We start from the raw sequence: 24,001 nt of genomic DNA on the forward strand, positions 1-24,001 counted from the left end.
AGGGGCAATTTTTTTTTTTTTTTTTTTTTTTTTTATAGTTATTTTGATTTTTTTAAAATTATTTTTACATTGTACCATTAATTTTTTTTTTTTTTAATCACTTTTAATGCTATAACAGGGAATGTAAATAACCCCTATAACTTCAATGGGCATTGTCACATATTCTTTTTTGAGAAATCTGGGGTCTATCAGACTCTAGATATCTCCTCTGCTCTTACATTATCTAATCAAACCAAAATCGGTGTGATCAGATGCTTTCCCAATTTACAAATGGCGCTGTTTATATCCTGCGAAACTGAAGTGATGAAATGCTTGTAGCTTCCGAATTCTTAGGCTATAGAGATGATTGGCATCATTCTGGTGTCCAATCAGCTCTATGGTCAGCTGGCAGAAACACCGGCTGCATTCTCAGGTTCCCCCGATGGCACGAAACTGCCCGAGAAGGCCATGGAAGGCAGCGGGGGAGGGGGGACATAATCTTCCACTGCTTGTAAAAGCAATCTTGCAGCTAATTAGCCACTAGGATTGCTTTTACATGAAAGTCAATCACCGGCTGAAAAAAACGATACCAGGATGATGCCTGCAGCTGTAGGCATCATCCTGGTATAACCATTCAAATCCAGTGATGTACCAGTACGTCGCTGGTCCTTGTTGGGTATATATGCTATGTTCTTTTTTTTTTGCATGCAGGCTGTGGGCTGAATGAAAAAATGAGAAGAAATATCTGCCAGAAAAAGTGTGTGGTATGCCCACCATTAGAATATACCGCCCTGCATCCACCCACTTCTAATGGTGGGCACACATTAGGTCACACTTTGCCACAAGTGCCAGTTCCAAGATTGTGCAAATGTCTAAATAGTGGCACGCTTGAATAAAAATTGTCCACGTATAAGTGGTACCCCGTATGGAGAAATGATGACACCAAGTCCCAAACTGCTCCCCATGTAGTCTGGGCATCCGGGGGGCTCCACGTGACTATCTTTTCCCTCGTAAATCCAAAACTTATAAGTATAGCCTGTTGTCCTCTCACAGGTCTTCTACATCTTGACCCCATATCTGGCACGCTTGCAGGGGAGAAATTGTTTGAATGCAAGGCGGCCAGAAAAAATAATAAGGGACTCATCAACGCAGATGTTTTGCTGGGGAGTATAGACATCTACAAACTTTAGGGTAAGGTGATTTGCGAGGGGCTGAATTTTGTGGAGCCGGTCAAATTCAGGGTCACCCCGAGGATGACAGAGTGTATTGTCGCTGAAATGCATAAAACACATTATACTCTCATATCTATGCCTGGCCATGGCAGCAGAGAACACGGCATATGATGAATCGGGTCTGCGGACCAATACAACCGCAATACATTTCTTTTAGTAATGCCCATGTTGAGGGTTAGGCCCAAAAAAAATTTAAATTTGAAAACCGTAATGAGTTTCCATGTGAATGGTCTGGCAAGGTTTGAATTTGGGTTGGCGGCGATAAATTGTTGTGCATATAGACTGCTTTGATCCACAATCAACGCATACAGATATTCCGTGAAAAACAGCTCCAAAAATCAAGGAGGTTTGTGAAAGACCAGGATGTACTAGACCACTGGTACTCGCCAGTTCACCAAAAGGTAGAGCGGCACTAGTACTGGCACTCTGCTGCATATGAGAGTCATCAAAATTTACCGACAAGTGCTAACAGAGATCAGGCCTGATTCTGGGAACACTGCGGTTTTGTGTGCAATGAATCAAGTGACAGTGATCTACTGACACTGCACTTGCTGGGGGAGAAGGGGGGGTAAGCGTAGGGGCTTAACGCAGGTGTTGGCAGGTGCAGGGGCTGATCCCGCTAACGCTGCGTTTTTGCGGACGCTATACTAATGTGAACGCTGGTATAGTGCTGACCTGATCAAAGATATTGACCCATTCAGACACTATACTAGCAATGGAGGTTTATTGTACATGGGCGTGCTCCTGTCAATCAAGGGGTTAAATGTGATGACTGGTGTACTGTCGGGCAATATGACGCTATCTGGGAGGGGTGTGAAAACCACGGGAGCGCGAATTACGTATATATATATATGTGATTTTGCGTACCCATGCCGCCCTGTAGCAGTATTTCTGCTGTAGGGTGGTAAGGAAGCGGTTACAGAAGAGGTTTGTGTTATGGCGCTGCGTTACTTTAACTGACAATTGTGCGGTCATGCAACACTGCACCCAAATTAAATTTACATCCTTTTTTTTCCACAAATTGAGCTTTCTTTCGGTGGTATTTGATCGCCTGTGCGTTTTTAATTTTTTGCGCTATAAAAAAAAAGGCTGACAATTTTGAGACAAAAAAACAATATTTTGGACTTTTTGCTATAAAACATGTCCAGTAAAAAAAATTACAAAATCAAATTTTGGCACAAATTTCATCCAAAATGCATTCTGCGACATGTCTCTGCTAAAAAAAAATCCCAATACGTGTAAATTAATTGGTTTACATGAAAGTTATAGCGTTTACAAATGGCGGGAAAGATACTGGGATTTTTAATTTTATTTATACTAATAATGGTGGCGATCAGCGACATATGACGGCGACCAGCGACTTATGGCGGGACTGCGGGACTGTGGCGGACATTTTGACACTGGGGGGGAACTGACTTGGGGTCACTGACATCCCCAGTGACACCAATACAGTGATCAGTGAAAAAAAAAACCACTGAAACTGTACTAATGGCAATGGGTAGGAAGGGGTTAACATTTTTAGTGTTCACTGTGTGAGGGGAGTGTTTTACTAGGGGGAGGGGGTGTGTGCTGGAGGGGGGGGAGGGAGGGGGGAGCTGATCGAGGCAGAGAAACCCTCTGCAGCTTGTCACGAGCTGAGCAACTGACAGATAACAAGGCTGTGTGTAAACAATGCAGCCGTGTTATCTGTCAGTAATCACAGCTCATCGCGGCCAAAAAGCCGGTAATCACTGGCCGTGACCCGGCGGCTGGGACCCGCTGATGACACCCGCGGGACAGGTAGGGCGTGCACGCGCCTCGCGTGCGCCCCCTACCTGTTTTGCAGAACCGCGTTTTAAAACGTGGTTTTGCCTGTGAGTGCCGCCCTGCCACCGTATATCTACAGTGGCTGGGCGGCAAGTGGTTAATAGACCATCAACTTATAGATCATCTGGTTAAAATTGACATAGAGACAAGGACGTTCTCGGATCATGCCCCGGTCGTAATGAAAATAGGATGGGGAAGAAGGTGGACTGGAGGATTAGGGTGGAGGTTAAATGAGGTTCTCCTTCTGGATGAGGATGTAGTTCAGAAAATCGAGAAAGAGATTAAGGTATACTTTAAGGAGAACGAAACAGAGGAAGTATCGATAGCTACAGTCTGGGAAAGTCATAAGGTATTCATAAGAGGTATCTTGATTGCGGCAGGAGCAAGGAAGAAAAAGGAAAGAAGAGAGAGGGTCAGTGGGCTTTTAAAAGAAATATTGGACTTAGAGCAGAACCATAAGAAGAAATTAACAAAAGATACGAGACAGAAGTTATCGGATAAAAACGATGAGCTAGAGAGGTTGATGGATGAGGAGAAGAGAAGAGTATATAACAGGGTTTTGAACGAGAGATATAGATGGGGAGACAGACCAGGAAGATATCTAATGAGAGCTTTGAATAAAAAGAAAAATAGGAACTATATAGAAAAGATAAAAAGTTCAAAGGGGGAGTTGGTCCACTCAAATAAAGAGATTATTAAAGTGTGTACGGAATATTACAAAAAGTTATATAATATTAGTCCCCAAGGCCCTCTAAAAGAAGCTCAAGAGGGAATTAATGAAAAAAAGATGACATACTTAAAAAATGCGGGATTACCAAAACTAAGTGAAGCACAGTTGAACTCCCTAGACGCAGAAATTTCCCAGGAAGAAATTAAAATAGCATTAAGAAGCACAGGGGGGGGGAAAAGCCCAGGCCCGGATGGCTATACAGTTAAGTACTATAAGAAATTTAGTGAAGTACTGTTACCCAAGCTGGAGAAATATATGAACGCTCTGGGAGGTGGGATGGAAGTGAGGAGAGAATCCCTACAGGCCCATGTAGTACTTATCCACAAGGAGGGAAAAGATCCATCTCAGTGCTCCAGCTATAGACCTATTTCATTATTGAACACAGACACTAAACTGTATGCAAAGGTGTTAGCAAACAGGTTGAGGGATCTGATGCCTGAATGGATCCATGGAGACCAGGTGGGCTTTGTCCCGGGGAGAGAAGGTAGAGACAACGGTTTGAGAACCCTGATGCTAATTCAGAAAAGTAGAAAAGGGAAAGCCCCGGTGGTGCTCTTGTCAATTGATGCAGAGAAGGCGTTTGATAGAGTGGACTGGGGCTTTATGATGGACAACTTAAAAGTACTGGGGATAGGTGATAGAATGCGAGAGTGGATAAGTAAATTATATAGGGAGCCTACTGCAATCATCACGGTAAATGGGGAGAGATCAGAACCCATTGGAATGTCTAATGGTACAAGACAGGGCTGTCCACTGTCCCCTCTGCTATATGTATTGTCACTCGAACCTCTGTTGTCAACAATAAGAAATAGTGGATCGGTAAAGGGAATTCAGATAGAATCCATAGAACATAGAGTAGCGGCCTTTGCGGACGACTTATTGTTTTATGTGGGGAACCCCCGAATAACTCTCCCAAATATAATGAAGATTCTGAAGGAGTACGGTGAACTATCAAATTTAAAAATTAATCCAACGAAAACAGAGATCCTGAATATTAACATATCAAAGAATGAAAAAGAAAAACTACAAAAAGAATTCCCCTTTATATGGAGAGAAAAAGAGATAAAATACCTAGGAATAAAACTCACTGCCTCATCTAAGCATTTGTATAGAATAAATTATATCTCTTTGATAAATGAGATCAGGGAAGATTTAAAAAGACTAGAAGGAGGAAATCCATCCTGGATAGGACGTATAAACCTAGTCAAAATGGTAATTATGCCTAAAATACTGTATAGATTTCAAATGGTACCAATTAAAATTCCAGAAGCCTTCTTTAAGATAATGAAAAAAATATTAACAAGATACATATGGAAGAATAAAAAACCTAGAATAGCATATGAAATATTGAGTAGGACTAAAGAGAAAGGGGGATTGGGTCTACCAGATGTCAAGAGATACTATAAAGCAGTGGTTTTAGCAAGAATATATGACTGGACATTTAACCATAAGGGCAAAAGTTGGGTAACAATTGAAAATGATCTGAGTGGCATTAGATTGAGTCAGATGATATGGGTTCCACCACAGTTCAGGGGAATTAAAGAAAGCACAAGTATCTACACTTTAAATGTCTTTAGGGTATGGGACAATTTACACAAAAACATGAAATGGGAATTTAATTCTATATTAATGCCTCTCACAAATACTGAGTACTTTCCCCCGGGAAAGAATAAGATATCAGGGAGATGGTTTAGAAAGGAGGATACCCAACTGAGAGATGTTTTGGTAGAGGGGGAATTGAGATCATTTAAAGATTTAATAGAGAAGAAGGGAGATATTTTTATTAGAATAGATGAGTGGAAATATCATCAATTGAAATGTTTTATTGGAAATCTACCAAAACCCCTGAGATTAAAACAGGAGTGGAATATGTTTGAAAGGTTGTTAGAGACACGAAGGGATGGGAAGCACGGTATTTCAAAAGTGTATAGAATACTCACAGAATTAGACACAAACACAAAGTTAATTTGTATGACAAAATGGGAAAGGGATATGGGAGTTGGGTTTGATGAAGATAGACAGAGAAAGATGTTTAGATTGATACACGATAATGTTAGTATGAGAGAGGTTGAGGTTAATTATAAGTGTGTGACACGATGGCACATTACACCGAGTGTAGAGCACAAGATGAATGGGGAAAACTCAAATATGTGTTGGAGAGGATGTGGAGAGATAGGCACGGTGTTTCACATATGGTGGGAATGTCCGAAAATCCAGGCTTTTTGGAAGATAATAGTTAAATTAATTGAAGAAATAACTGAAATTGACATAGGGTTGGACCCAACGATGTGCCTCCTACACAATGTAGAGACATCTGCAAATAAATATAAAGATTCAGGTATATGGTACTTCTTGAATGCGGCGAAAGGGTTGATACCCAAGTTTTGGCGGAAAGCTGAGGTACCGAAGGAGGTAGACTGGATTAATAGAGTAAACCAGATAGGTAGAATGGAAAGATCATACCATATGCAAGAAGATAGGATGGGAGTTTATTCCAGGAGATGGGAAAAGTGGGAAAGAGCAGGATTGAAAGAGAAATATAGGAAGATATGAACCAGGATGTTAGCAAAAAAATTAATAAGAGATTAGAAAGGGTTAGAGTCTGCAGAGGGGGAGGAGAGGGGAGGAGGGGCGGGGGGGGGGGGGGTAGTGGGACGGGAAGGAAAAGAGTTTTTAGTAAGGGAAAGGTAGAAACGTTATATAATTATCTACTTGTATGAGAATTATTTCCCTTTTTGGGTTTTTTGTATTAATATGAAAAATTTAATAAATATTTAAATTAAAAATAAAAAAAAAATAAAAAAGTGAATGGGGAGGCACCGTAAATGCATGTAAATGCACATTGTTTCAGTGCATTAGTGCAGCAATTATGGGGTTAAAACAGGCATTTAGGTGTCACATCATCTCCTCACCATCTGTCACACACCTCTGAAAAACAATCCAAATGCAGATCACGTTCCAGAGGCTCAGCGGTTTAGATGCAAGTCTAAACTTATCCTTAGAACGAAAAACATTTTACTAACTTGACCGTTTTGCCATGATACTGGTATTGTAACTTGAAAAATGTAAAATGTTATCTAAATCAACAGATTAATATGCAGATACATTGTATACCAACAGCATATGTAACATTTTCAATGAAAGCATTTTAAATACCAGTACCAGCTTATTGAAATATTTAGTTTTTTAACATATGTGAGCTTCATGAAACGTATACAGCCTGATCAAAGATGTTGAATTAGTCCATAATAAATTCAGCTTCAGTTTTGTGAATCCAGCAGTAACTGCTATCAAGGGACAATGGGCAGGATCTGAATACATATTAAAAATATTTTACTGGGAAAGAATTACATTGAATGAAATAAATGTATCATCAGTGCAAAATGAAAGAACTTCATTTAAAACTTAATCATGGGCTTGTTCAGTATTGAGCAACGATGATGTGCAGATCCGAAGATAGTTAAAGCGTATCTAAACCAAAAATGTAATATATTGCAGCTTACCTATTTTGAAATGTAGTGCTGCATTGTTTTTTAAGGCTCTTTTCCACCAGGTGATCTAGCCAGTAAGTCTGTTATTTTTCAACTTCCTTTAACAGACCAAGCTATCCAGCAAAAGTGTAAGTTTGCTGAATGAGACAAACTATTTAACACTATCATGGTTCTTACAATGAGCAGCTTTCATTTATGTATGTAAAACCTTTATCCCAAAATGTTGGTGTAGCTGCTTATAAAGTGTTAGTTGGAGTTTGGCTTTAATTTGTGCATCTAACATTACTCTCCCCCCAAGGCTTACTGGGTGACTCTAAGACAAAAGGTGTGTTACTGTCCTGTACACCACCTCGTTCACATGGAGCAGACTACAGAGTACACTTGTGAAAGGGCTGTGTTTAATTGCAAGGCCGTGTTTACCTACACGGGGATTAACAGGTGTTCTGTGCTTACCCATGCAAGCAGTCCCAGTGATGTAAATTGGGATGCAGCAACTGCATCCCAACACAGCTGATGCTCATAATTTGACATCCATGCAAGTGTAGGTGGATGGCCCCAAAAGCAGACAATGTGAGTTTAGGGACCCACACACACCCACACAGATGTTAAATTGAGAGCAGCAGTTGTGTCAGCTCGCTCTTCTTGCATGGGGAAGCATTACCACCACACAGCCATATACTCTAGTGCAGGCCTCAAAATTTCCACTCGCCTGCTCGGTTTTGCCAAGTGGAAATAACGTAAGGGTGGTGATTGCTGTTGACAGTTCTCCCATCTCTCCCCGCTCTGTAGCTGCAGTGGTGGAGGAGGAGAATAGTCAGCTGTCACCCCACTTTACAATTCAGGCTTATCCATGGGGTTACCTGCAGCTTCCTCCGCCCCTCTCAGCTGCTATACGAGGAAGGCTGCAGAGCTTCTATTGGCTGCACTTACAATTTTTAAAGCACATGATCTATAGGAGGCACAAGGCACCTTGAGGCTTCACACACATGATACATGGACACAACATTGTTCCACCCTCCCACCACTACCACCACCAGGAGAGGAAAAGGGCACCTGAATCAGATGAACTGTGCGCTGTAAGTCAATATTCGGTGTTGCACAGCTGACCTTTGCACTATGCGTCACAGGCATCAAAGGAAGCTCTGCCTTATTTTCCCTTAATGCCACACTTTCACTTAGAGAAAGTCTCTTACGTGTGATTGTAAAGATGAAAAAAATTCTCTAACTTTATAAAAGATTTGAGCAGTTACACTTAATATTTTGTTTCCCTATTGATGTAAAGCACTTATTTTCCTTTTATGTTTACATTACTTTATGTTAATATTTTTAAAGTTGTTGCAAATATTTATTTTTGTAACTTTATTCTGCATAAAACATTTAACAGTGTAATTTCATGAGATAATTAATGAGGGCGTGATTAGGGGCAGAATTAGGGGCTGGGCAGGGTAGATGTTGGGAGGGGCAACTGGTGCGAGTAACTCTTATGGGCTGGCTAGTAGCTCAGGACTTAAAACTTTGAGCTCTGCTCTAGTGTGAACAAGTCCTTAACTGCTTGTCTGATGCCCTATAGCAGAAATACTGCTACAGCGCGGCAGGGCTGCCGACACCCAGCGATCGCCGAGTATCACTGACAAGGGAGAGGTCTGTATGTAAACAATCAGCTCCAGCATACTACTTTGTATTGCTCTGCATAGCAGAGCAATACAAAGCAATGTGCTGACACTGTAAAAACACACACAGCACACAGTAAAACAGCACACAGTTAACCCTTTGATCGCCCCAGATGTAAACCCCTTCCTGTCCAGTGTCCAGTGCTTTTTATTAACACTGATCACTGTATTAGTGTCACTGGGGATGTCAGTGGCAGTTAGTGTCAGAATTCCCACCACAGTCCCGCTATAAGTAACTGATCACCTCCATTACTAGTATAAAAAAAAATTAAAATTCTGGTATATATACAGCCATTTGCAGACGCCATCATTTTCACGTAAACCAATTAATTTACGCGTATTAGGATTTTTTTTAGCAAAGACATGTAGCAAAATACATTTTGCCCTAATTTATGACAAAATTTAATTTTTTTTATTTTTTTACTGGACATGTTTAATAGCAAAAAGTCAACAATATTGTCTTTTTTCTCAAAATTGTTGGTCTTTTTTTGTTTATAGTGCAAAAAAAAAATGCAGAGGCAATCAAATACCACCGAAAGAAAGCTCCATTTGTAGAAAAAAAGGATATAAATTTCATTTGGGTGCAGTTGTCAGTTAAAGTAACATAGCGCCGTATTGCAAAAAATGGCCTGGTCAGGAAGGGGGGTAAATCCTAAGGAGGGCAAGTGGTTAAAGAGAAAAAAAACTTAAAAATAAAAAGAAACTAATGCTGCTGCCACATTTAGGGGTTGTATGCTGCAATATATTTTTGTAGATGGCCCTCCCTTTCCTTGCCAGAACTCCTAGAAGATCCCAGTGCCTATCAACATTGTCAACACTGGTGCTTTGTGAAGGGGATCATCTGTATTTACTTGGAAGTCGCCTCTCAAAGCATCCCACAATGCTGAAAGGCACACAGGCTGGTATGAACATAGTATTGGGTAGTGCAAGCTTAATGCCCCCTTGTTATGGGGATACCAGCCTGCTGCATGGACTGGCTAGCTCCAAGGGTGGAGAGCCAAGCTATTTTAACATTAAAAAATACAGTTGGAACGTATTGTACTGAAAAAAAAAACTGTTTCAGATAGGGTTGCATCCTCATCCCTTTAAAACCAAACACATATTAATTATACAAATTCTGTGGCTGATTAGGGGGCAATGAAATTCATTTAGTGCCTTATCTGCATTAAATTGGCCTCCGAATCTGTGTAATGAATGTGTTTGATTTTAAAGGGATGAGGTGGCAACCTTAGTTTCAGACTATGAAGAGCTCCTGCTGGCAAACTTGCCTGCATGTTCCCCATACTTGTGACCAGGGGAGGATTGACAGCTCATGGGGCCCCCAGGCAATAGGAGATCATGGAGCCCCTGTGTCCTTGACCACACTCAAAGCACACCCAAAAAAGCCTATAAAAAGGTACCAGGGGCATTTCATGGGCCCCCCTACTGACCCTGGGCCCTCGGGCAGTGCCCGAGTGCTCTAATGGTTCGTCCGCCCCTGCTTGTGACATTTAAGGCTTTTCACTGGCTTTGCCAGATGCACTTTTAATCTGATATGACAGTGGTATGCTAGATGACTGCTGTTGAAAGTCATTTGGGCAAATAACAATAAAGGGCCTATGGGGCAAATATGCTGAGTGATCTATGTACATTGCTGCTGCATGGTCTGGCTAGCTCCAAGGAAGGAGAGCCAAGCTATCTTTTTTCAACAACAAAAAAATACAGTTAGAACGTATTGTGCTAAAAAAAAAAAAAAACAGTTTCAGATATGGTTGCCATCTCATCCTTTTAAAACCGAACACATATTAACACAGATTTTAGTAAACTACAGTTTCTGTTCTTAAATAAAAGCTGTATTTTCCACTATGTACTTGAAAGATTGATTCCTGAATGGGACTAGCCGTGCTCATTCTAACCAGTTGATGCTTTTGCAAGGCTCTAATGAGGAAAGTGGCAGTGCCTGCATCTCTTTAGAAGTAGTTAACCCTTAGGAAGTATTTCACCAAAAATAGAAATCCTACTGCACAGAGGATGTGTAAGGCCGGCCACACATGGGTCGATTTCCGAACGATTTTTTGTTTGAAAATCGGACCTAAGGATAATCAGCTGATTTTCGCTCTGTTAGTGGGATAATGGCACCAGCCGATTTTCATGGTTCCTCCACATTTCATTTATCGGGCATGCTGGAAAATTTGTGAAAAACTACTAATTTTCTAAATCATTGGTGGCACCACCACAAGCAGGAAATTACATTTCTGGGGAAGTTTTGTACACCAACTGTGTAAAAGAAGGCCTCTAGGTTGTTATAGTACTTTGAATTTTACAGAAAATTACACCGGCTGCTGATTGAAAAGGAAAAGTAATTTTTATTCAATTACAATTTGGTTTGTTTAACAATAGTATACACCAGGGGTATTGAATTAAAATTCAAGGAGGTTCAGTCACTAAAATATTTGTTCTGGCCGAGGACTAAATAGGGTGTGCCCATCAGTGTGCCCCCTTACATTACATGTCGCCATCAGAGTGCAATTTTACATTATGTATTCCCATCACATCAGGTGTGCTCATCAGGGTGCTCCTTTACATCAGTTGTCCCTATCAGAGTGCCCCTTTACATCAGGTATCCCCAACACAGTGCCACCTTACATCAGGTGTGACCTTACACTCAAAGTACCCTTTTCCATCATATTTCCCCATCAGAGGGCCCCTTTACATCATATTCCCCATCAGACTGCCCCTTTACATCATATTTCCCATCAGACTACCCATTTCCATCACATGTGGCCATCAGACTGCCCCTTTCCACAGTATGTGCCCATCAGAGTACCCCCTTAACATAAAAGATGCCCATCAAAGTGTCCCTTAACATAAAATGTGCCCGTCAGAGTGCCCCTTAACATAAAATGTGCCCATCAGAGTGCCCCTTAACATAAAATAAAGGGCATGCTGATTGGCACATTTTATGTTAAGGAGCACTCTGGTGGGCACATTTATATTAAGGGGCACTCTAATGGTACATATTATGTTAAGGAGTACTCTGATGGGCACATTCTATGTTCAGAGTGCCCCTTAACATTCAATGTGCCCATCAGCATGACCCTTTAACATTCAATGTGCCCATCAGAGTGCCCCTGTAAGACTACACCCTACCATGAGGGTAGACCGGAGCTGTGCCGGGATCCTTGCTGAAGGATGCTTGTGTACAGGCAGGGATTGGGAGCCGGAAAGACAGTGAGCTGCAAGTGGCATGATGTCATGTTGCCTTGACGACCGCCCTGATCAGCAGCGGATCTGTCATTCCAGGCTGGCGCTTCAGAAGCAAGCGCTGTTGGGGCCGTTCTCAGACCGCGGTCCGCCATTTAGTGCCTGCTGGTATACACTCTATAATTTGCATTTTTATTTTCACGAAAGTCAAGTTTCCCTTTAATTATCCATTCACAGCACGATGTCATGTTCCGAACACCACTACACCACCTAGCATACAGTACTGGGCAAAAAAAATTACAGATGTAAGCACTGATTTTCTTCTGCTGGTCATTCAGCATTGATAGCTTGGATTTCTAAAGAATGCAAACCTTTTTGTTTCTTTTTTTGGAATGAGGACTTGGAGATAGCTGGATGTAAATGGACACGTCTGTGTATCTTCACCTGCTCTTAGACTAATATTGGGCTTCTGTTCAAATCTGCCTGAAAAACTGACAGCAGGATCACACTGGAATTACTGTGTGAAAGGGGCCCAAGACACACATACGGTAGCAAAGTAGCTAGAATACAAGACTGAATCTTTCTAGAAACGTAATAAGCAGCAATGTTTTGTTTTATATTCTCGCTGTATTACTCTGAATGCTCCTGAACATTTCCCTTACCGTCTACAGAGTACATTAGAGGCCCTCATAAAAATATATGCCAAGTGCAACTGTACTTTTACTCAGCACTAAGTAAAAGAACTGCAACATAGTCAGAGGAGCAGTTGATTATCCAGAGGTTATACATCCAGAGGGCCCGCAATAGTTTTGTGTTTGTAATTTTGCTGACATACCCCCAGGGGTTTGTCCATAATGGCCTGACCCATAGTACTTGGAGCAGTAATGCTTGCTGTCATTAAACCTGGAAGGCAAGCAATACTGTACCTTGGAGCAGTAACTCTTCAGGCAGGAATAAACAACAATACAAAAAAATGTTGTCACCCTAGGACAGAACAACATAATACCCCCCCCCTTCCTTTCGTTAAAGCATGGGGGAGGTGGCCTGTAGTTCACAGAGAAAGCTGTAAACAATTCCCAATGATAAAAGTAGCAGAGAGAGAGAGATAGAGTGCATATCATGTTATCAGCTCACAAGATTTCTGGCAGGATCAATAGGGATTTTTTTATTAAACAAGATGTCAGAAAGCAATTTCATTGGTATATATAAAGCAAAACTTCAACATTACTGTGAGTCTTGCACAGTTATACAGGCTTCTATCCATTACTGAAATTGTTTAATATGATTTCACTGCACACTGTGAACTTTTTTTTACTTTTTTTGCGTCAAAAGCTACAGCAAATCTATATTGCCAAAAGTATTGGGACACCCCTCCAAATCATTGGATTTAGGTGTTCCAATCATCTCCATGGCTACAGGTGTATAAAATCAAGAACCTAGGCGACTGTGGTACAACTTTGTATGTTTGTAGTTTGTATAGGACTTGTCCCTCTGAAATATGGGAACCAAAGTTGCAAGTAAACCATTCAGGTATGACTTTCAGGCAACGTTTGAGGGTTGAGGTCTATGGCCCTCAAATTGCATGAAAGTCTAACCAAAGTTGTGCATGAACTACTTTGAAGTCAGCGAGACTTTAAGTCACACATACACTATATTTCCAAAAGTATTGGGACACCCCTCCAAATCATTGGATTCAAGTGTTTCAATCACCACCATGGCCACAGGTGTATAAAATCAAGTACCTAGGCATGCAGACTGCTTCTACAAGCATTTGTGAAAGAATGGGTCGCTCTCAGGAGTTCCGTCAATTCAAGCGTGGTACCGTGATAGGTTGCCACCTGTGCAATAAGTCTATCTGTGAAATTTCCTTGATACTAAATATTCCACAGTCAACTGTTAGTGGTATTATAACAAAGTGGAAGCAACTGGGAACAACAGCAACTCAGCCACAAAGTGGTAAGCCACGTAAAATGACAGGGTGGGGTCAGCACATGCTGAAACGCACAGTGCGCAGAAGTCGCCAGCTGTCTGCAGAGTCACTAGCTAAAGACTTTCAAACTTCACATGGCCTTCAGATTAGCACAATGACAGTGCGTAGAGAGCTGCAAGGAATGGGTTTCCATGGCCAAGCAGCTGCATGCAAGCCTTACATCACCATGTGCAATGCAAAGCATCGGATGCAGTGGTGTAAGGCATGCTGGTGTAAGCCACTGGACTCTAGAGCAGTGGAGACATGTTCTCTGGAATGACGAATCACACTTCTCTGTCTGGCAATTCAATGGATGTGTCTGGGGTTGGCGATTGCCAAGAGAATGGTACTTGTCTGTCTGCATTGTGCCAAGTGTAAAGTTTGGTGGAGGGGGGATTATGGTGTGGGGTTGTTTTTCAGGGGTTGGGCTTGGCCCCTTAGTTGCAGTGAAGAGAACTCTTAAGGTGTCAGCATACCAAGACATTTTGGACAATTTTATGCTCCTAACTTTGTGGGAACAGTTTGGGGATGGCCCCTTCCTGTTCCAACATGACTGCACCAGTGCACAAAGCAAGGTCCATAAAGACATGGATTAGCGAGTTTGGGGTGGAGAAACTTGACTGGCCTGCACAGAGTCCTGACCTCAACCCGATAGAACACCTTTGGGATGAATTAGAGTGGAGACTGCAAGCCAGGCCTTCTCATCCGACATCAGTGCCTGACATCACAAATGCACTTCTGGAAGAATGGTCAAACATTCCCATAGGCACACTCCTAAACCTTGTGGACAACCTTCCCAGAAGAGTTGAAGCTGTTATAGCTGCAAAGGGTGGGCCAACTCAATATTGAACCCTACGGACTAAGAATGAGATGCCATCAAAGTTCATGTGCAGGCGTCCCAATACTTTTGGCAATATAGTGTAGATCCCCCTTATTTTTTGGCTGAAGGACATCCAGTATTATTTAGCTCTTTCCTCCCCAGCCATACCATTCTTTGCCTACCTCTTATTCAGTCCTTTCTGTCACTTTTAAAGCTGGCCATACGTTATACATTTTCCTTGTACAATTTTCCTTTAGATTTACCAAAAAACATATAATATGAGGTCAAACCTAAACAACACTAGTTTCAAGGTAAATCTAAAGCAAATTTTATAGCAATTGTACAAGAACATTTTATAATGTATGGCCAGCGTTACAGGATTATCAGTGATCTGAGTGCAAGGTACAGTATGACAAAGATGTATCCTGCAACATACCTATCAAAGAGGAGAACAGAAAACACATGTTGCTCACTTGCGTTCCAGGTTTAATGTGTTGAACAGAAATGGATCACATTATACAGATAATTGCTTTCTTTATAGTAGCAGTGCAGGCCACATGGAAAAGCGCATCAATTTGTGTTACTAACATATAGGATACTAAACAGAGAAAGTGAATTCCAGAACAAACACAAAACTGAACAAAGATAGCATAAAGTGTGACTAACCTGTATCAAAAAGAGAACAAAAAACACGCATTGCTCACTTGCATTCCGAGTTTAATGTAAGCTTGTTAGGTCTCAGTCTCCTGAAGTCACATTACAAATCATTAGAGCTCCCTTTAGCTGCAGCCTAGTAATATCATTAGTGGAAGGTTTATTCATTTACTTGCTACACCAGCTTAACCAATTCCCGTCCGGCCGTTGTATATAAACGGCCGGACGGTGGCAGTGCAGGGTCAGATAGCCGTTTATAAACAGCCTTCCCGGCCCCCTGCTTGTGTGCGCTCCCTGGGAGTGCGCAGCACCGCAATCCAGTGCCCGCTGTGTCTTCCGGACACAGTGAAACACCGATCGTCAGACGGGACCTCCGTGTGAGGTCCCGATCATGTGATCACTGATTAGCCAATCAGTGATCACATGCAGAGTAGTAAGCAAGATGTCACTTGTGACATCATTGCTTACTATGTGTGAAATCTGTGAATGATCACAGAGGTCACATGGTACAAGGCTATTCACAACAGCCTTGTACCATGTGACAAGCTGTGACTATACACAGCTCACTCAGTAGTTCTCAATGGCTGCAAGAATGCAACCAGAGAGAAGGAGAAATGATTGCTTTTACATCCTTTATGGGTGTAAAAGCAATCAGTGTAAAAAAAAAAAATCTTCATCACCCCCCACAAGTAGTACAGTATCACCATGGTGACACTGTACTGCTAGGGTGACAGTATGTAAAAAAAAAATGAATTAATAATATAAAAAAAAATAAAAAAATTAAAAAAAAATGTTTAAAAATTATAATTTTTGGTTATAAACTAATTTGGTTATTTTTTTTTTACTAAAAATATAACAAAATAAATTTTGGCCAAGATTTATGATGAAATAATATTTATTTGCAAAATTTTATAAGAAAAACTTTTTTTCAAAATTTTTGGACTTTTTAATTTACATAGCAAAAAAAATAAAAATCCCAGTGGTGAATAAATACCACCAAAATAAAGCTTTATGTGTCTCAAAAAAATGCTAAAAAATTCATATGAGTACAGTGTTACATGACTACGCAATTGTCATTCAAAGTGTGATAGCGCTGAAAGCTGACCATTGCCCTGGACAGGAAGGGGGTAAAAGTGTCTGGACAGGAAGTGGTTAAAAAGTGTTCCTAAACCCATGACCCTGCATTCACTATATCCGGTCTCCCACAGTACACAGAACATGGAAATGCAATTATTTTAGTAAATATAAACTGCAAAATAACTTTTCTCATCAGCAGTTAGAGTAGTCTTGTGACTTCTATCAGTGTCCAGCAGAGCACTGGCTTGAGGGAGGAGTTTTCTTTCTCTCCTTATTGTCCTATGAGGCTGCAGGACCCCTGACCCTCTGTGTGGACAGCGTTGATTGGCCCTGTGCACTCTCCCAAGAAAAAAAACTCTAACAATACACACCAAACTGAACATGTGCAGCTTGCCCTTTACTACATATACAGACTTATTTTACTTTTGTGGGTTTAGTAACACTTTAAGGCTTAGCATCACCTGTGGGTGTTGCAAATGCAGCCTGCCTAGGTATGCCCACTTCTCCAGACTGGCAACCACTCTTCAAGACCTTTTGATAATATTTGTATACGTCCTCCCATGATTAAAGTGTTCCTAAACCCAGGACCCTGCATTTATTATATCTTATCTCACACAGTACACAGAACATGGAAATGCAATTAATTTAGTAAATATAAACTGCTAAATACCTTTTCTCATCCGCGGTTAGAGCAATTTTGTGACTTCTATAGGTGTCCAGCAGAGCACATGTTAAAGTTTGTAGGAGGAGTTTTCATTTTGCTCTAGGAGGATGCAGAACCCCTGACCCTCTTCTCTGGACAGTGCTGATTGCCCCTGTGCTGATCACATGCACTCTCCCAAGAAAAAAACCCTCTCTAGCAATCCACACCAAACTGAGCATGTGCAGAGTGTCTCCACACGATATGTCTTATCAGAAGATAAGAGGGGGACACTGGAAGAAGGGGAGGATCAGAGAAATCGGGATCAAACAGCCTTTTTACACAATGCAGAAGAATAACCCCTTAGGTTCCACAGTGAGTATAATAAGCATGCTTTACTGCAAATACAGATTTATTTTACTGTTGTGGGTTTAGTAACACTGTTGCATCAGGGCTGAGGGCTCGTTACAGGAGTACTGAGACAGACTGCTGTGATGTTTTCAGGAAGCAGCCTGTTGGCCCCCTTCCCGCAGCCATGGTCTTCCTACACTGCTTAGAGAAGCACAGAGACTGGATCTAAAATAGTGTACATCATGAAACCCTAAATATTTTAGTTAAAAATGTAATCAGCTTGTTTATGGGGATGGGAAAGGAAGAATCGGAAGGTAAAATATAGGCAAATTCAGTTTTAGCTTTAACAGACCACAGAGGCCAAATACGAGAGGTTCATTGTTAGGGTTTATATACATTTTAAGAAATAAAGTTTTATCTGGGGAAAGTGATAGTAGACACAACAACAGGAGTTTATTTTAAAGACCAGTGAATGGACTTAAAGTGATACTAAACCCACAACAGTAAAATCAGTCTGTGTATGCAGTAAAGCATGCTTTTTATACTCACTGTGGAACCTAAGGGGTTAATCCTCTGCATTGTGTAAAAAGGCTGTTTGATCCTTTCTTCTCTGTTCCTCCCCTTTTTCAAGCGACCACCACTTATCTCCAGACTGAATCTTAGGCATGCACATGCTCAGTTAGGTGTATATTGCTAGAGAGTTTTTTTTTCTTGGGAGAATGCACGTGATCAGTACAGGGCCAATCAGCACTGTCCAGACAGAGGTCAGGGGATTTCCATCCTCCTAGAGCAGAAAGAAAACTCCTCCTACAAGCTTTAGCTAGTGCTGGACTGGACACAGTTAGAAGCCACAAGACTGCTCTAACTTCCGATGAGAAAAGGTATTTAGCAGTTTATATTTACTAATATAATTGCACTTCCATGTTGTTTGTACTGTGGGAGAGCAGATATAGTGAATACAGGGTCCTGGGTTTAGTAACACTTTAATTTACTTCAATACTCAACTCAAATACTGTTGTCAGGAAACAAGGGTAAACAATGAGATCATTGACAGTCTCTGCTCATTTCTCTCTAAAGACAACCTACTACTTCCTTTTGTTTGCAGTTAGTGATGGGGATTCATCCCTGCCACCTAAGTGAACACACTTATTTCTCCTGTCAGCTGGAATGCCTGTAAACCCCATGGACCACTAGAACTCAGACAAGTGACATGACACCATGATCACAGTGACACGTAGCTGTATAAGGGCTTGAAAAGGACACACAGTTGTTTGATTATATTACAACCATATTGACATACAGGTTGCATCAACTCCGTTTCCTTTTCAATGTACTCTGATCATAGGTAAAATTGCATTATATATTCAGAAGAGAACCAGTATGGTGATTTCAAAGAATGCTGCAGACAGACATAACATTTTTATGGACACAGATATAGCAAGCTTTAAATTGTAAAGCAGCTGTGAAAACACTGGCAGCCCAAACAGGCGATTAGATTCTTATCTGCCATCAAATGCAATGCAAATGTGAAAATCATTGTAATGCATAAAATTAACATTCAGCTTATCCCAAGAGCCAGCTGCTAAGAGACTCGTAATAATAAAAGAACTTGTTTCAAATATTTCCTGCTACCCCATGTAGCTTCTAATTACTAAAAACCGTGTAACTGTATATGCTCTGAAATCATAAGCAGCATACCTGGTGCTATTAAGTAGTCTTGATACACATGAGAATGGAATCGCGAAAAAAACAAAATCAATTTACTCCCATGCCTGTGAGGCTATGCCCTCTTCGAGCACTCTCCCATTCTTTTGTGATTTCTCTTATTGTAGATGTGTGCTTTGTCAGTTACGAAAGAACAATGCAGCATTACATAAGGCAAGGAGAATACTTCACCATCAAGGCTACCATAAACAATCACTTTCACTGTCAAGGTTGAAATTCTTCCAGCCAACTGTAGAGTTCTAACCCTACATCAAACAGAGGAGCAGAAAAGTAGAGAACTTAGTAGTTTAAAAGAGTAAGGCTATGTTGGGAATTTGCTAAAATAAAAAAAAATAAAAAATACTTGCTTTATATTTCTGTGTATATTATTTTGATTCATTGCTGCTCTGTGCCATAAAGTAGATAGGGAGAAAAAAAAGAAAGAACACAGTTGTCAAAGAACAAGGTGTACAGTAAATGGATGGGGAAAATGGATTGAAAATTTCTACTCTTTTCTGTATCTTGTGCGTTATGGAAACAGAAATTTGTTCACCACAAGATTTAGTAGATGCCTATTAGCTCACACAATGTCGAAAAACCGCTATGCTGAAGAGAGACTGACATGTTAGAGATTGCCCTGTTAGAGAGACAGCCATTTCATACTGTCCTACTGAAGAAAATTTAACCAAAATTCAAAACTAGCCAAAAAATTCAATTTACTCCCATGACGGTGAGGCTATGCCCTCTGAGCACTCTCCCATTCTTCTCTTTCTCTTATTGTAGATGTGTGCGTTGTCGATTTAGAAAGGACAATGCAACATTACATAAGGCAATAGGAATACTTCACAGTCAAGGCTATCAAAAACATTCACTTTTACTTCCAAGGTTGAAATTCTTCTAGCCAGCTGTAGAGTTCTAACCGTACATCAGAGGAGCAAAAAAGTGGAGCTTAGTAGCTGTGTCAGGAATTTGCTAAAAATAAATGCTTGCTTTATATTTCTGTGTATACTAATCTGACTCATCTGTGCTCCGTGCCGTAAAGTAGAGAGGGGAAAAAAAGAAAGATCACAGTTGTCAAAGAGCAAGGCATACAGTATATGGATGGGGAACACGGAGGAAAAATTCCTATTTCTTTCTGTGTTATGTGCTTTGTGAAAACTAACCCAAATTATCTGAAACTTTTCTAAAACTGTACTCTCGTTATTTATTACTGTATTACAGCCAGAATGCATATACAGTAATAAATATTGGGCTATTTTCCATTTTTTACACTGACAAGTGCTGCAGCAAGGGTTAGAGTTGAACTCCAGATCTCTTAGCACTCCAGCAGCCGACCCCCCCCCCCACCCCCCCAATCCCTAATCTAAGCAATAGCGATCTTGCTCTCTGAGTGGAGCTTTTGATTGGAGAAGTGTTGGGTGGTATGTTAGACTGCTGAAGATCTGGTTCTTTGCTTTGAATGTGAAAGCTGTGGTCCAACTCTCCCATGTTCTGGCAGTGCAGGAAATTCTAGCTCTTGCTGCAACACTGTGCAGTGTAAAAAAGTAAAGAAACCACCTGTTTTTTCCAGTTTATGGAGCCATGCTGCATTACAGAAATAGGGTCAAGTGATAAGGGTTTATTTGGACTTCATTGAAAAAAACTCTCTATAACTTTTAAATAACTCCTAAAATAAAGTTTAAAGCCTAAGTGCAGTCAATAGTAAGAAACAGAAAAATCAGCACAAGGAATATAACCCTTGTTCCCTTTGGTGATGCCTCTTCTGTTAGTTGCAATTCTCGTTTGTCCATGTCCCCCACCACCTCTACTACCATAATCTTCTAGTCCAGCAGGATTAATAGGACTAAGGGTTGGCTCCCCTTTTTGCCCAGCACCTCCATTCATAGAAGCCGTAACTACAGCTTTCATGAAAGAAATGTAATCTATGAATGGAGGACGGGCAGATAATTCAAAGGTCCGCCCCCCCCCCTCCATTCATAAATCCTGTTTCATTCATAGACGCTATAGCTTGCTTCTTGAAAAATAAAGTGGTCAATGGCTTTTCAAATAAGCCTAATTTGGTTCTAGAACAGTCTCCCTAATTGGTTCTCTTATTGTGGAGATGTGGGCATGTAGATCTGACTTAAAAATTAGGCTGTTCTTACCAGAGGTGCTGTGAGATTTGCCCTTCAAAAAGTTGACAGCCACACTTGCTCAGTCTAAAGACATGTAGAGGTCAGGGGGAAGTACAGGCATTGCTTACAGAGACCTCATTAGCTAAAGTCAACTGCTGTATCCTTCTGTACCCAGAGGACTTTTCCCTCTTAGATTGTAAGCTCCAAGGAGCAGGGCCCTCCTAACCCTCTGGTATTGAACTGTATTGTTGCTGTATTGTCTCCCTTTATATTGTAAAGAGCTGAGCAAACTGTTGGCGCTATATAAATCCTGTATATTAATAAGTACTAAGAGGAAGCAGCAAATTATCAAAATAAATCATCTGGGAGAGAGGAAGGACAGACCCAACTATCTAAAATGAACAGGATATTTTATGTGAGATGAAAGATTATTCAGAAACCTTCTGTAATACAAATATATGGAGAATGAATTACAGAAAGAGCAGAATCAAAGAACCCCTGGAGACTGCAGTATCCCTCCCTTGTCAACTACACTAAAAATAAAATAGGGATTTGCAATGGCATACAGTTTTCTTCTACTTGGTTATCAGTATCCATGTTTCCCTTTTAATGTTGGCGTGATGCTTGTAACCTCCATATACCCATCTAATATTGTGAAACACTATATTGCATGCAAATATCTTTACGTGGTCTGTCTTCCTCATATTCATACTATACAAATTTTTGCTACCATGAAATAATTTTTAACCATGAACAAGACCTTTCATCCCTTTTTTCTTCATCTCCTTTAACTCCTGACTTAATGATCATTCTAAATTTGCATTCTGTTTCAAATATTCCAGTTCTCTCCCCTATCCTGCTTCTTATACGAACCTCTGATACATTTGAAATGGTGTCAAAAGATAAAAGTATTGTGATACTGCAACACCACAGTCATAATGTCTACCCTGTGACTTTTTAAAGCTCTTCTTCATCTTTAATCCAAGCTACAAGATGATTTAATTATTTAAGAAGAATAATCCTAAATTTCAGTACCCTATGGTGATCAGCAATGGATTTAGGTCAGATCTGTAAAGGATAAATTCTATCGGCTGCTTTCCACAGACACACTGGAAAAGTAAATTATTATTATATTAATATTATACAGGATTTATATAGCACCAACAGTTTGCACAGCGTTTTACAATCTGTGGGCACACAGTACAGTTACAATACAATTGAATACAGGAGGAATCAGAGGGCCCTGCTCGTTAGAGCTTACAATCTAAAAGAGGAGGGTCAAGTGATACAAAAGGTAATAACTGTGGGGGAAAAGCCGATGGAGATAAGACATGTACAGTTGTTAGGTGGAGGCAGGATAGGCTACTCTGAAGATAAAAGTTTTCAGGGATCGCCTAAAAGTGGATAGAGTAGGAGATAGACAGATTGGGGTAGGAAATTCCATAGGATTGGAGAGGCTCTGGAGTAATCCTGCAGGTGAGCATGGGAGGAGGTGACAAGGGAACTAGAGAGCAGGAGGTCTTGGGAGGAACGAAGAGTGCAATTTGGTTTGTATTTTGAGACTGTTAGTGATGTAGCTGGGGGCCCAGTTGTGGATGGCTTTGTAAGTTGTTGTTAATATTTTGAATTTAATTCATTGGGTGAGTGGCAGCCAATGGAGGGAATGGCAGAGAGGGGTAGCAGACAGTGAACTGTTGGTAAAGTGGATGAGTCTGGCTGCAGCATCCATGATGGACTGGAGGGGGGTTCACCTATTTAAAAGTAAGCCAATGAGGAGGGAATTGCAGTAGTCGAGGTGAGAGATAACCTAAATTACATTCTGGTTATGTTTACTAATCTATTTATCTCATGCCTTCTGGTTTCTTATACAGGACTGGTTGACGAGATTTGGCTATCTGCCACCACCAGATCCAGTTACAGGACAGCTACAGACACAGGAAGAGTTGTCCAAAGCAATCAAAGCAATGCAGGAGTTTGGAGGGCTGAAACCTACTGGAATCCTTGGTGAGTTACATGACAAAGATACTCATCTCCTACACATAAGTGCTCATTTTGCTCATTAATTCTATTCTAAAACAAGCATATATTTGGGAGGGTTTTTTTCAAATAAATTACAATTTTCATAAATATATATATATTTTTCCTTTCAATAGATTTGTATCAAATAATTTTGATGTTAGAAAATACAAACTCAACTGCTATGTTATGTATGAACCAAAATATTCCAATAAAAGGTAACAGTCAAAAGCGGTCATACACAAACAAAGCATAGCTGTAGTAAGTGACATTATAAATAACAACATGTCAAGAGAACAAAGATGTCAATCATGTTGCGCCAGTAAATCAGCGTAGAAAACAAAGAAAGGGCCACATGCCTGTAGCCTATTAGCCGACAATAATAAAAGGGTTATGACGTTTAAAGAGCACAAGCATGTAGTCAAGTCGTGAGATGTAGGGAACACCTTGTGAATCATAAAACATCCCTGCAGAAGAGCCAGAAAATAAAAACGAAAAAAGAGAGGGGGAGGGGAGAACAAGGAAGAATCGGAAAACAAACGTCAAAAGTGCTCAGGTCTGGATT

At 40.7% G+C, this 24,001-nt stretch overlaps 1 protein-coding gene across 2 annotated transcripts in view; it reads left to right on the forward strand.

Annotated features, from left to right (window-relative positions):
• The window catches only part of MMP17 (matrix metallopeptidase 17), a 199,571-nt gene that overhangs the window by 97,107 nt on the left and 78,463 nt on the right, over nucleotides 1–24,001 (forward strand). For both annotated transcript variants that reach the window (XM_089686138.1, XM_089686139.1), the window contains exon 2: nucleotides 23,292–23,424. In XM_089686138.1, coding sequence (XP_089542264.1) covers nucleotides 23,292–23,424 — 133 coding nt within the window. The remainder of the gene's footprint in view (nucleotides 1–23,291; nucleotides 23,425–24,001) is intronic.

The sequence above is a fragment of the Staurois parvus genome, unplaced genomic scaffold (genome assembly GCF_062004578.1).
Source record: "Staurois parvus isolate SC_StPar_1 unplaced genomic scaffold, SC_StPar_1.0 ptg000392l, whole genome shotgun sequence".
Classification (NCBI taxonomy): Eukaryota; Metazoa; Chordata; class Amphibia; order Anura; family Ranidae; genus Staurois; species Staurois parvus.